The 15164-nt window shown below is 42.6% G+C and overlaps 1 protein-coding gene across 1 annotated transcript in view; it reads right to left on the bottom strand.

The window, feature by feature from the left end:
- AFF3 (ALF transcription elongation factor 3) overlaps nucleotides 1–15164 on the bottom strand; it is a gene marked incomplete at both ends in the record, with an annotated part of 333261 nt that overhangs the window by 273738 nt on the left and 44359 nt on the right. The window contains 2 exons of the mRNA XM_082488937.1: nucleotides 3518–4330; nucleotides 9657–9777. Coding sequence (XP_082345063.1) covers nucleotides 3518–4330; nucleotides 9657–9777 — 934 coding nt within the window. The remainder of the gene's footprint in view (nucleotides 1–3517; nucleotides 4331–9656; nucleotides 9778–15164) is intronic.

Genomic DNA, 15164 nt, shown 5'->3' on the forward strand with positions numbered 1-15164 from the left:
TTCCTCCTTTGAGTCTCATGTTTTATCTCACATCGACACCCTGCACTCACATCTTGCTTCCCCTCTTAGCATCTTTTTCCCTTACAGACTCCTGCAGTTTAGTTTTCAGTTCAGTTAAGCAGCTGTAGAACTTGGCTAGGCCAAGTTGAAAAGTATAGGCTTTGGGCCATGGTATCAGTGTGAACACATTTTAAGACCTGGGGAAAAAAAAAAAAAAAAAAAAAAAGAAGCGTGATGACAAAATTAGGCCTGCAGACAGAAAGCAATGGCTGTAAAAGTGGTCCAGAGGGTGGTGATCAGTGACACAAAGACCTGCTGGAGGCCAGCCGCTACTCTCACAGGCAGTACTGGGGCCAATACTCTTTAACATCATTAATGACCTGGACGATGGGGCAGAGGGTGCCCTCAGCAACTCTGGAGATGATACAAAACTGGGAGGAGTGGCTGATACACCAGAGGGTTGTGCTGCCACCCAGAGGGACCTTGACAGGCTGGAGAAATGGGCCGAAAGGAACCTCAAGAAGTTCAACAAGAGGAAATGTAAACTCCTGAATATGAGGAGGAATAACCTTAGCACCAGGACGGGCTGGGGGCTGACTGGCTGGACATGAGCTCCTCAGGGAAGCACCTGGAGGTCCTGGTGGGACAACAAGCTGACCACGAGCCAGCAATGCCTCACGGTGCTGCCTACACTAACCCCCAGAGCACACCACCCTACCCTACCTAGCCCATCTCAGCCACACACATATGTCTGCTGTTTTAGCAGACATAAAGCTTCATTCCACCACCTGCGCTCCAGATACCCTATCCCCAAGCTCTCCGCCCCTCTCCTGCCTCCCATATTCTCCTGGCTGCTCTTAGGCAGCTTTCTGACACTCTCATTTCTGTTTCCATATAGCTTCCCAGGCACTGTTGTAGCCTACTTTTCAGCCTGCTTTCCTTCACGATCATCCTATATGGCATCTCTACTCTTCCCATGGCCACTAGGAATATAAGGTCTTTCCTGGCCATCACCTTTAGCCCCCATCCTGAAGAAGAGAGACATCGATTTGCCTGCAAATGTTCACAGGACCATGACAGGTTTTGTGCTGAGAGCAGCTTAAAACCTCTGTCCCTAGTAGGGGACAGCAAGCATTTGATGCAAAGGAGAAGTTTTATGAGTTTGAAAGCAGAAATTTAAAAAAAACACATGGAAATTCTTACAAAACTGTACTAGGAGATGCACGATACAAATAACAAGAATGGAAAAACATTTTGAAATAAGAAGAAGTATGATTAGAAATAAAAGGGAGGATGGATTAGGCAACACTGACCGAAAAAACTTTCAGTCTTGGTCAATATCTCTCCCTGTAGCAATACAGTTACAAGTTTCATCTTGTGCCGCTTGGGATGGAAAATGTTAGAACAAAGGAAATGTCAGGATAAAGGAAGAAAAGCTGGGTGCTTTTATCACCAGGACTCTCAGCCGTCCAACATGAGACCTAAGTGTTGTCTTTCATTAGCTCCAGTTTCCAACCCCAACACCTATCATACCTAGTATTTTTCTTCTGATTTGTCCATAATTTTTTATAATCTCTTAGCTTTTTAACCTACCAGGCAATGTCTTTGTCCACCTTCTTCAACTTCAGTTAAATGTTTGTGTTATGTTATCAAATACCATTTCATTAATACTGCCTCCCATAAAATCTGTAAGAAGCTGGTGAACGCTTTAGTAGCTACCCTGCAGTCCATTCTCTCCTACCACAGCCTACGTTGCCATCAGTATCTAAGCAAGTTAGTTTAAAGCAATCTCAAATACGTCTACACATCTAGAAACTGCAGTATAAATTTACCCTCATGCATTGGCATGGATTACATACAACAAATGAAAGCTTTCTTTCCTGAGGTAGGCGAATTTGGAATGCAAATGGTAAATCCTGAATTTCAGACAAACAAATGATCGCCTAACGAAACTCCTTTCCAAACTAGTCCTTAGAGTATTGCATACATGTAAAGGGGGAAAATTTGAAAGACCCAGACAATTGCCACAGGCATCTTTAATTCTAACAATACTTCCCACTTGCAGATAGAAGCACAAGTCTGAAAGAGGTAATAATAGCTAAATGGATATTAGTATCTGCCGTTACCTGATCTATGTGCACAATTACAGCAGTTTGTGAATGCTAAATTTGCTTATCAATTCTGGCTTAAGAGCCTAAAACAACCCCTTTTCAAGAACAACATATCACCTATGTGTTGTTTGGAACTGATGGAACTTCAACTTAGAGAAAAACCACATGGGTATAATGCCTAAAAGAGCTGAAAGAAGTAATTGCTTCCAGAGAGATTTCTTTCCCAAACCGAACCAAAGGGGGAATACAACAGTCAACTCCATTTCTGAAAAACAGGCATTAAGAGGCCAGAGAACTCCACCAAAAATTAGATTTTTCCTCTCCTTTAACAACGCTAGAAACAAAAATGTTAAGACTAAAAACATCTCAAGACACACCACAGCTGTCAAATAAGAGTAAACAATCGTTGTCTCTGCTCTGAGAATGTCACAGTGATTCAGCCAAATAGAGTCGCTTGGTCCTATAAATACTAAAAATGTTTTATAAATTAGGAGCTCTGCCAATTTGCACAAGAGGATGATGTGACCATCTTTGTATTGGCATACAGGTCTCTGACTACACTGCAGAAAAAAAAAAATCACCAAAATTCTGCCAAAATCAACCATTTCCTCCCCATCAAAAAAAAAGATCAAACAAAAAATCACAGACTGTATAAGTGATAAAGCAAGGTGTCCTACTGGCATAGAAGGAACGTGAAATAAATGAACATAAAATAAGTCCAAGCAGAAATCTTTCATATCTACTGCTGATAACAGAAATGTTGTCTAGAATCATTTTCAGACAGGTTCTCATACTTGAAGCATGGCTGAGTTTCTACAGATGGTGATTCTTTAGGAAGCAATCCTCAGTCTTTGCAGAAATTGTTTTGAAAAAGAAACAGATAATATGAACTAAAAGAGTCTCATTGCTGTATTCTTATCTAGTCCACAAATTTCATATTGTTTAAGTAATTTATTTAGATTCTATAACGACTTTGGCATCATTGAGGATGGCAGAACTCCTTCTGATCACAAGCATTTCATTTATTCATTGCCAAAGAGAAAGAGGTCAACGAAATTTGAACAGTTAGAAGTAATACACCTGCCTAGCAAAAAAAAAAAAAAAAAGTATCCAGACTTTATATGCGAACACTCAGGAAAAAAAATCAGTGAAATAGCATATACTACTATAAAATGTGCCATTGTAGGAAGTGTTATGGTCCTGAAGACAGTGAGCATTTCACTGTTGAGATATCTTTATATTACTGTGAGGCGGCTATTTGCAATATACTATGTTGATGTTAAAAAAAAATTCAACCTGCAAACGAATATGATAAAAATGTGTAAAGAGACAGATGCAATTTGCAGCTCTAAGGTATCATCCATCCATCCAAGGAGGTGTGTCATAAAAAGCATAAAAACACTTACCTCTTCTTGCTTAGGAATGCTGAACTTAGCTATCTTTGACTTGGTCCTGGCTGAATCAGGCTTGTTAGAAGGCACTCCCCTATACGACTTGGTCGTCTCTGCTGGTAACTTCAACTTTGGAGAGGCATCAGGGGCCTGGTCTTGACCGTCCATTGGCCTTACATAAGCTGTTGGTTTCTGCTGAACCAGACTGGGCTTTGAAGCAAGAGAGGGTGGGAAGTTTTGGACACAGTGACTGCCACCATGCTTTGCTGGCCTCTCTTGAGCTTGAGCTCCTCCTTCCGAGCTACAATTGAGCTTTGCCGGGTGCTGCACTCTGTTGACGTTGTCTCCTAGCGTGGCCCTCAGTGAGCTTTGCTGGGCAGTCTTGGAGGAGGAGGAGGAGGAGGAGGAAGTGGTGGGACTCGATGCATAGCGTTTTAGTTTCTCCAGACTGGATTTTTGGTTTGCCAGTTTGAAGTCACCCTTGTGTGACTCCAGCGATCGGTGCCCATGCTTGCTCACTCTCTGCTGGTCATCTGAAGTGGCATTGTGCCCAGCTTTCTGCCAGCCCATGGTGGTGCTTTTGTTCTGCTGGGCTGATAGGGCTGCTGGTGTGGAAGAAGTAGTGCTGGAAATGGGGGGAGGAGGCAGTGGTCTCGAGTCTGCTACAAGATGTTCATCGGGCTTGGGGAGAGACGTCTGAGGAACCCCAGGTTTTGGAACCCCAACAAGATGGCTCTGGTTTGATCGGTCAGTTAACAAGTCTTTCATTTCATCATAGTTGCCCAGCGTATTCTGGATGCGATTCGAGAGCTCATCCCCCTTGTTAGTCTGCAAGACAAAAATCCGAGTGTTCTGCAACAGTCAACATAAGAAAAACAAAATTCCCTGCATGCTTCTGCTGAAATCCTTACTGAAGTAGCACTGCCTTATTCAGCAGCGGCGTTGAGGGATGAAATCGAAAATCCTTATTGTCTCTGAAGACACTTGTCAACATCTTAAATCTACCCTGAACTGGAAAAGCTATAAAGGGCCTTAGAGTATATAAAAAAAGAAATCTATCACTGGTATCATGCTGTAGTTAAAGTATATTACCTGGAAACTAGAAAATTTATTATTGCAACTACACAGAATGGTTTGGATTAAATCTGACCATGATAAAACTTTTCCTGTAGCCCAGAGCAAGCTCTCCTTCAACCATGAATGAAAACACTGCATTCCCAATTTCCTTCTCTGCCTGCCTAAGTTTTCACACGGCATCTGGGAAGCCACACAACATCCAGTGTAAGCACTGAATGAACTCACCAGTCTAAGCCAACCAAATACTCTGAGGTGACCTGAAGACAGTTCGTGGGACAACAGGAAAACTACAGATGATTATGTCCCTTCTTTGAAAGTACTGACAGGCTGCTTGCTCCAGGGTACTCTCCACTTTTAAAAAAAAAAGGTGAACAGAACCCCCCAAATTATTCACATTGCTAAGTGCTTGCTGTGTGCGACAGGGGGAACACAGCCACCCTCCCTCCCCTTTAATACTAATCATTGTCTTTAAAATCATCCATTTACTTCCTGGCTGAAAAGGCAGAAGCTCCACAAAGAAATAAAACAAGCGAAAAAAAAGCATACTGGAAAAGACTGAAAATTCTTGCTTTAAAAAGCCACTGTAAGCAAAAGGGTGTATCATTAGCATTTACACAGCAGAGATTTTTCTGAACCCTGCCAAGATTCAGGCATGTGATGTTCTTTGCTTTACGTTTTCAGAGAGGACAGTAATGAGCCAGTGGTGTTCTTCTTTCTCTCTTCCAGACATGGGGTCTGGATGGGAAAACTCCTATTGGCTTCAGAAGGCCAAGCTTTCATCTCAAGACTCTCTGTTTTAGAAGAAAACGGAAAGAAGGAGAAAGATGGGAGTAAAGGGAGTGGAGAAGACCCCCTTAAAGTTATATAAAAAATACAAAAGATACAGTAGCAACATCAGTTACTGTGGAAAATTGGGGATATTTTTGCTTCTACGCCTTCAAATAAAATTGAATCACTCAAACAAAAATGTAAGGGAAACTCCCCTAGTTCAGAATCTTTTTTTTTTTAGGGTTTCCTATTAAAAAAACCTGAATCCAAGCAAAAATGCCCTGTAAATGAGTGCAGTGATTGCCACATGCTAACTTTCAGAGGACTACAGTGGAAGCATTCCTAAGTCAGACGGTAGAAGCGGTCCTGTCTTGCTTGAAACTTGTCCCCTCAAATTTCAAGGACCCTACCATGTAAGTACGTAAAATACATTGCAGCGAGCTTTTCGATATGCATTTGTTACAATGCTAACAGAGTTGAATATATATCAGTAATATATATCGAAGGGAAGTGGGAAGGGAAATACTCAAAAGTGTTCCATCTGCAACATTGCTTTGCAAACTTGGAATAAGATGGCTCAACCACTACAGCCTGATCTTCTCTCTGCATATGCAACTGTTGTTGTCACAAGAGCAATAACCTGCTATGAAAAGAAATATGAAGCATTAATTCACAGACAGCAAGTGGATTAAAAAGAGAGTGTTCCTTCACTTCATAGGGATCACATCGATGTCCCAAAGAAGAGGAAGCTATTAATGAGGCTTCAAAAGTGAGAAGCATCACATACCTCTGAAAAGAAAGAAGGTTGGAGATATACTCGTGTGTCTCCTGTGATCAATTAAATAGCTTTTACACTTGGGCATCACTTTGACCAGCAGAATTACTTCCCAAAAGGCACAGAAAATTTTCCTTTTCCCCAGTGGATCTCGTCTATGCTTCCAGTGGATCTTCCAACTTGTGTAGATACCTTGCAGAGAAACACGTTTCCAGCTTCCCTCTAGGGAGGAAGATCTGCCCTTTGGGCCTGCACCCAGCCTGATTGAGCCAGCCTGTGTGTGTGAGGTTTCCTTCCCTGCCAGGAGCATGGCGACAAGGACCACCAAATGGAACAGGGCTCCTGACGCCCACAAGTCTCCTACAGCACAGACGGTTTGTGGGGCAGCTCTCACCCCACCTGCCTCTCGGTCCATGAATGTAGGGGAATTTATGTGCAAGTTTTGCCCTTGAGTACAACTTCCCTAACAGAAAGTTCATTCTTTCTGATGGCTGCTATTTGGATGGGAAGTAAATAAAAGCCTAAATTCAGATTATCTGTAGACTGTCGCTAGCCCAGAGAATTCAGCAGATTGTCTTCTGTATGGATGTGATGGGAAGGTCACGCAGAGACACCTCGTATTGAGAGATCCCTGTTAACCACAAGAATAATTGCAGCAAACCTGTACCACGGCACATGCTGGCAACCGGCTGGTGTTGTTTATTCCTTCTGGATACACGGGGGACAACCTGAGGTGAGAAGATTTTATGTTGAGCTGATCTCATCCAGAAGAGTTCACCTACATCCTTTTGGGAACAAGATGGAATCTGAGGTAACTTGTTATGAGCTTTAGATGTAACAGTTTGTCTTATTATTTGCTCTGAAATATTGCTGGCCTTATTTAATCGTTCACATAGGGAAAACACGATCACAAAATGAGTAAGTAGGAAAAGCATTCTGTGCAAACCTTTCTAACTCACGGTGCTCTGATATTCTTCTGTAATGCATTAGAAGACTGCAAGATTCAACACTTCTAAAAATAAACCTGCTGGTTGCATGGGAGGGCACCAGAATTTTTATCTTCATTAAAAATACTGATATGGCTAATGAGGCAAGGCACTCTGTCCAGGAAATATCTGGAATGAAACTCCTACTTTTTACCCCCTGTAAAAGACATTTTAAGTAAAAGATACCGGATTTCCCGTAATCCTTCATAAAGGGTTGCTATGGATACTTTGAATAGGATAAGGGGAACCCGAAGAGTCAGGATTTTTCAGAAAATCTGATGTTACAGGAGTAGTGATACATGTCAAGGTGAGAGAGGACATAAGATTTAAGAGATTTCCAGTCTGCCTCTGATTTTCAGATACGGCCTTCTGAATGGCAAATCCTTTGGCTTTAGCTCATGTTTCTCAAGCTGTGCAGAGGAATACTGAATGTAATCAGAGCTTGCAGTGAATGTCTGCTGTAACTTCATTCCCCTCTAGAAACACCTAAAACTTGACCATGATCTTTAAAGGCAGTAAGAGTGTGGGTTTCAGTTTTGCTTTCGCAGAAAGATTTCCTCTTTGCAGTCAGCCTCTCTCCACGATAAGCTCAAAAAGCCCAAGCTGTGGCTCTGCACCCTCACACTGAAGGTTCACAAATGCTTGGAGGAGTTCAGACAGCGCAATGGTCCATTGCTAGCGTACCCACGACATTCAGAGTATACCACCACTGAAGTTTCGATGTCCGATACTGTCAGAATGACTGCTCATCCCAAGCAGCTGTGACTGTCATACTGACAGAGCTGTGGGTGAGTTATACTGCTGTCCTGAGCTTCGCCTTTCTCCATGTCTTCTTGACCAAGCCAGCTGTAGGATGTATTTCTGCAGCACCTTCTTCACCTCCTTGTCCAAAACAGGGACATAGAGTTCAAAGATGAGAAGCATGGATGGAGCCATTATTCTGATCTCCCCATAGGACACCCACTCAGTATCCTCTCTGCTTCTAGAGATGGCAATGATTTTTCATCCACTCCTATTAAAGTTGATGGAATTATACTGTGGTTGCATAGACGTGCCTTCAGACATCATAACCCAGAAAGTAGCGGTGCGTCTGTGATACACGAAGTCTGTGCCATGACAGTCAGTACATTGGCAGACAAGTAATAATCAAAGTGCACAAAATATTCCAACTATACCAATTCTATAGGGGATTTGAGCTTCAGTATAGCCAACTTTATGTCCCACAGACAAAATGATATCAGGGACCCAGCAGAAGGACAGGCCCTTTTTGTGAGGGCTGTATTTGATTGGACCTACCAAATGGAAAATTTTCAAGTCCCCATTGCAGCAGAGCCCTCACAAAATGCCAAGACACAGCTTCCTTAAGCTTTTCAGGCTTTTTTCCATGCATTATCCCTTGATTGGTCTCACAGTAGACTTTTTCAAGTAGAGCCTTGAGGAGTTCAAGACATTTCCCATGGTTTCTAAATGCCTTCCTAATGAATCTGAAATTCGGGCAGCTGGAGGTCAGCTTCAAGGCAGACAGAGCTGTCTTCTGTCAAGGGACACAGTTGGAAAGTAGTAGGGCTTTCTTTTTTATTAGGGATGAGGAAGAAACGACAATCTAGAAGAACAGCAAGCTAAAAGCTGAGCCTGGAGCGTGGGCAGAAACACGGGAAGCAGGGAAGTCAGGTGCAGAAGCCCGACTCCTGGAAAACAGCACTAAAGCACCCAAAGCATCAAGGACAAGCAATGCTGCGTGAAGGGAAAGGCTTCACAACATGGTGGTTCTAACAGTAACTTGGACATTACTGGAAGGGCACAGCAGATGATACATGATGATGCTTTGATGCGTGCCGGGAAAATCCCTGGGTTAGCTGGGGGAGAGGAGCAGCCCCCGTGGGATACTGCTCCCTGGTCCTGTTCACAAGGGCTTGGTTTGAGGGCTTCTGCAAGGTGCAGAAGAACCTGTTTGACCCTTCTAAGAAGGAGCGCGGAGGGACGGTTTTGCCGCATCGCACTACTCTTACTATGAGGAACAAAACAGGGAGTTGAGACTCATAAGTTACTTCTGCCTTTGGTGAGGGCGAAACATGTCTAGCAGACAAATTTTGTTGGTAATGCTTACAGGGGAAAAAAAAAAGTAAACACCAAGATATTTCATTGCATTAACCTTGGCCAGAGCATAATGTTTACTGTATTGCTTGACCTTCACACACAATTCTAACACAATTGTTTTTTTCTAAGCGTTGCAAAAACAGGGCACCGTCACCTTCACCTCCTAGTTTTAATTCCACCTCAAATATTGTCAGGTTATTTCTAGTTTATTTCATTCTCATGTGCTGCTGAACATTACAAGAAGCTTTTATATATATATATACACACACACACGTATATATAAAATCCGATTCTCAATGAGCCATAAATTTTCTCTGTGAATTTTCTGAGGCTAGCAGTTGTGGGAGGGCGCTGAAACCCGGATAATGCCTTCTGCGGGCTGCATTTTTGTACTGTGGAAGGAATAAATAAATAAATAACTAAATAAGCTGCCCAGCTGGGAAGCATCTACCTTGTATGGTTCACTGAAGAGGGAGTAACTCGTGTTAAATGCGCCATCCTCCTGCTGGGCCTCCTGATTTCTCCTTTCCCATTCTTTCCTTCTCAGCACGTTTCTATCCGGCTCGTAGACACTGCAGCAAAAAAGAGGAATAGCTTTTTAAGAGTTAAAAATTAGCGGGCAACATATAAACCAGCATGAATTCAAAAGTGAAGAACTCTGGTTTGCAGACAGATGGCAAAAATAAGCAAGAACATGAATGCGATGAATGCCAGCCCAAGCAGGCTGGGGAGGCTCAGGTCTCTGGGAATGCTGGTGCTTTCTTCACACAGAGAATAGATAATTAAATTCTTACAGAAGAATAAAAAAGAAATCACAGGGCAGGATCTAGTCTGTGCAGAACTTCTCTGCTTGATATGTGACAAAGGAAATATCTAAGCAACTTTGACAAAGACTGAAAGTACTCTTAAGGCAGATGGTAATTACAGCTATGAGTAAATAGAAATTATGAACATATTTCCACTTATGACATATCCTCTGAGTGTTGTATGAGAATGCTCCTTTTTTCACATGGATGTGTTTCTGTAGTGATTCTTTCATTAACTAGCTCCCTAAAGAGCTGTTAAAACTACATGCTGTAGTGGTTGCCACAGTTAGGCTGCTTCTTCTGATCTCTGTTAATCAGCCAAGTCGTGAAACTACTACTGAAACAATTCCTCTTTCTGATGGATTCGACACTATCACAACTTCAGAGCATGAATAAATGAATGCCGGCACGATAGTGTACGTATGGCTGGTAGAGTGTAGCTGGAGAGAGAATAAAATGACTGCATTACACAACAGTATTAATTTTGAGAAATGAACTAGACTTCAATGTAGACATCCAGAATAAAAATTAACTTCTCCCCCCCCTCGAATTCTAGTTCAATGCATGACAACATAAACCAGAGAATCTTTTCCCTGAATTTCCACAGACCAACACAGGGTTGCACATTTCAGTCTTTTATGTTTTATTCTCCCCACAAAGGAAACCAATGTGTCTAATAAGGTTTACGTGTTATTTCAGGACAATGTGACGAGTATGCTGATTGCCTATTTTGCTTAGCTCAGCTAATGCCTTTCTTCTGGCACTGTAAATCTGTAAAGCAGAAATATATATTAATGTCATGTAAGTGCACCATGTGTTAATAAGAAAAAGGTTGTCTTGCTAACCGGTTTCCCAGTTAGCAAAACATATGTTGCATCGGCTACCCACGTGATGTTACCTAGTACGCCTCAGGCAAGGCAGTCAAAAGGCCAACAGCTATCTGATTCTAATTCAAGACTTGAGTGAGCTGAAAATACATAGGATATGTTAGACGCTGTTAGTATTTAAAAACAATGCCTCAGCAGTCACCAAATGAACACAGAATCTTATCTTTACTTGTCAATGCTGCTAACTTGAACTGGAGTGCGGCGGACCCTTCTGATGGGTCTGAGGGCCGATGCCAAACGTTGACCAGGGGTCTCAAACACAGGGGGTTATTGTGAAAGTCAGGGTTTCAGTACAGCAGGTTGGAGGCAGCTTCCAACCCCCAGTTTGTTTATTCCACTTACAGGTGGTTGAGGGTTTTTTGGGTTTTATTCCTTATTTTTCATGAGCAATTTCATGTTATTCATGCCAAGACCCTCTCTTTGAAAAGCAGCGTAATGAGGAGGTAATGGCAGGGGTGGAGTTTTGGGCCTGGAAAATACTTTCCTCCAGGAAGAAGAGGATAGCGAAGGCCTCCCCACAGGGTACCTGTGAGCGGAGATCATCTGCTGCACACTCTGCCGAGGCCAGAGGCAGAGCAGTTGTCATTTACTGCTAGGCAAGCAATGGTCCTCAGTTACTACACCATGCTATCTGAGCACGCTCCCATCAGCTATGTCATGGTAAAAGACCTCCTAACAACAACCTTTGTGCCTAAAGTAGATTTTCTGCCACCCTGAATAGCTGTTGTTAGGTTGGGGGTTTTCTGGAGTTGCGGGGATCAAGTTATAACTTCATCCTCAGCCACGTTTCCCCATCCAGACCCTCTTGACTCTTTGACATGCTTTGCATTGGACTCTAGCCTGCAGTCAAATAGAGATGGGCGGCTCCCCTGAGATTAATTATAATACTGATCTCTACCCGGTTTCTAGGAAGTAAACAAGTGCAACATTCTTCACTAGGCCTCATACAAATTTTAAAATGCACTGCTGTGATACTCCTAAAGTGGAAGGGCATTTTTATCCCTTTATTTGATGGAGACATATTTGATGAAGACATCCAAGATGTCAGATCTCTGAACCCCCTTCCTGAGTGAGAAGTTCACTGTTGGCAATGCAATGCACAACCTGTGATAATTCAGAATGATTATGCAAATGGCAAAACTGTGTGACAATGCCTAATATGCCAGCTATAAGCAGTAAGTTAGGAAGAGCTACAAGTTGAGAATGTATTCCTTTGGTAATACCAGATGGCAAAATCTCCAGCATTTGTGAGGCTGCTCCTTATTTGCATGAACATTGCAACCGTCACATTTCCTTGAACGTATGTCACCAAATGTATTTATTTATTTTGGGTCAAGGAGAATACTGCCAACTGCTTTCACTGTCTTTATTGCAACCACTTTAGTTAATGGAAAATTATTCTTTTTAATAGTTTTCTTCCTTCTTTTTTTTTTAATTTGTAATTTAAAACAATCTCAAATATGCATGTATCTTTTTAATCATTTACAGTGCGTGTCTTTTCCATCGTTAAACCATGAAGAACAAGTTCATTAAAATCTTAAGATTTTTTCCTCATTGGGGCATGTGTGCATATGTGGGTGACGTATGCATATATGTGTTATATGCACACTTGTACATCAGTTTATTGAGGAAGAGTTTTGCTAATATGGGCCAAAATGTTGAAGCAGTTTTGCAAGACTTGGAAACCAAAGAACATGCAACCATTCATCTCTCAAAATCATTTATATTTGTTTCATACAGGTCAAACTCCAACAGGATGAATTTTAATTGTTTTTAAATGGTATATTGTTATTTGTAAAATGCTGCATCCGTTTCAAATCCATGCTTAAACTGACATGAACTGAAGCATAAGCAACAAGACAACACAAGAGTTATATAGGAAAAAATGTTGTGTTGTAACAATTGCACTATCTCAAATTCAGCACACTGCTTTAAAACCACACTGTGATTTATCTCAGCCCTAAGATCTGCCAAGAGACATACTGGACTTACCAATGAATTATGTCTAAACACCAGTGTCTCAGGCTCAAAGCACTTTCAGCACACCATCACCACCACACGGTCACAGCAGCCCTACCTTGTCTGCACCTTCGAGGATGCTTCGACTAGTTTCACTCTCAGGTATTTTACAGGTCAGAATCCCAATGGATTGCCAAACTTCTCAGAGTAGGTGTGTTCAATACGTTTGGATCTGTTGTGATGCCTTTTGGAAGATTACCTGGATGGCCACCCACTCTTTGGCCGTGCACTAGGTGAGCGTGATGTGACTCCCCACGAGACGAGACTGGAGAGCCCAGGCACGCTGGTGCCTGATGGGAGGGCAGCCGCGGCACCAGCCTCCCCACAGTACTGACAGAAATGTCCATAGCTCTCTTCACGCTACTCCTGACATCAGAAGGAACCGCTTCCTTTAGTCCTTAATTAGAAATAGTCATAGACGGCTCAGGGGACAGCCGAGGAGCAGAGCAATAACCTTGCCTGAAAAACCTGGGACTGGATTTAATCTCCTACAAAGTCCAAAGAGTTATGTAGTCGCAGGCTAGGCTGAAAGCAATCATATAAAAAGCCTAACGTTTTAAGCGTTGAAGAGTCTCCTTTTCCTTCCTTTGTTTTGGTTTTGGTTTTTGTTTTTTTTTTAAAGCACACTATTTCTGACTCAATTTACCTCCCTCAGACATCACTACTTGGAACAACTCGAATAAAAAGGTCTAATCTCCATGATGAACTGCATGGAGACACTGCACCAACATATTCTCCTGTCCTTCAGTTTTAGGGAACGCCTGAGTTTTGCATTCAGCGGAAGATGTCCTTTTCCACAAACTAATGCACTGCACCTTCACTGAGGAATTACGCGCCTTCGCAGACGTATGGTGTGCATTAACGATGCTGCTTGACCTTTTCAGAAACCACAGAATCGCCACATCACTAAGGGGGGGAGATTCAGGGAGGATACCGTTATTTTGCTACGAGATCACCAGCCTCGTAACAGCTGGCATCGTTGAGGCTGTAAAAGACACGGGTAGGCAAATTGAGGGCGAGATTGCTGGTGCTCCCCTCGCCTCCCATCAGTTTATTTTCTGGCACAGGGAGAGGGCAGTGACTGGGGCTGCCCTGCCGGCACCACGGGGGAAGGCGTTACCGTGCCTATACACACACCTGGCGACAATTACCAAACTCGTTAAGAGTTTGCAGGAACCTGCAATCTCGCCTTTGCCTTTCCAGACCTCCCAATATCATTTTCCAGTCCAAAGATTTAGTTCGTTATTCTCGGAATTGTGAGGGCTTTGCAACACCCCCGCCCACACACACCTTCCTTCTACCTCCCCGTGCACATAAATATTGCGATACAGATGTAGCAGGAGTAGCTTGTTTATTTGCAGTTAATGTTTTTGACCCAGGAGGCTGTTCTCCTTCATCCCAGCAGCTGAGTGTGGCACTTCGCACAAAACTTTCAGAAGCTGAAGTCTAGACATATTAATAACAAAAGCAGAGCTGACACCTCATGCTAACATGCCGCAATTTCTTAAATTGGCAAAAACACAGTTCCCACAGGCTTCTGGCAGGTCTTCGCTAGGGAAGACCTAGATCCCATTTGCAAGGGCTGAGCTTTTTTCCCAGATCTTGTCAGCTTCCTCATTTGTGCTCACACCGACCCTTCTTCTTCCATCATCAGATTAAGAAGCTGCGTGTACAAAACTCCGTCGGGCCGCAACACCCCCTCCCAGCGTCATGGAAATGATACCATCCCCAAGCTGCCAGGTGGAGCCCCTGAATATCCCCTGGGACTGCACTGAGCTGATCATATTCCAAACAAACAGGGAAAAAAAAAATACGAAAAAACCCAAACCAAAACCACAACCCGCACCATAAGTGACCAAAACATACAAGTGTTTCAAGAATAAAATTAGACCCGTGAACAAGTTTTCTGTGAGGACACATATATCTTTGAAATTAAATTTTAGCACACGGTCATTTCTGAATTATGAACAAAGTTGGAACGACTTCAAAACCATGAAAAACAGGCAGTAGGTCAAGAAAATAAATTTTAAAATGATTATTCTCAACATTTCCCCACAAATTGTGATCTGGCACACAAGTCAATATACTAAATTTCAGGCTGAAGCGAGGACAGTTTCTTAAATATTTAATAGTCTAATTCTCCCCTGAATTACCACATTTATGCCAAAGCAGCTAAACAGAGTAACTCCAGGGAAAAACTTACACAACACAATAAAAAGAACAGTCCAACCCTGATGCAGGACAGTG

This window comes from Vanellus vanellus (assembly GCF_965231255.1).
Source record: "Vanellus vanellus genome assembly, chromosome: 1".
NCBI lineage: Eukaryota > Metazoa > Chordata > Aves > Charadriiformes > Charadriidae > Vanellus > Vanellus vanellus.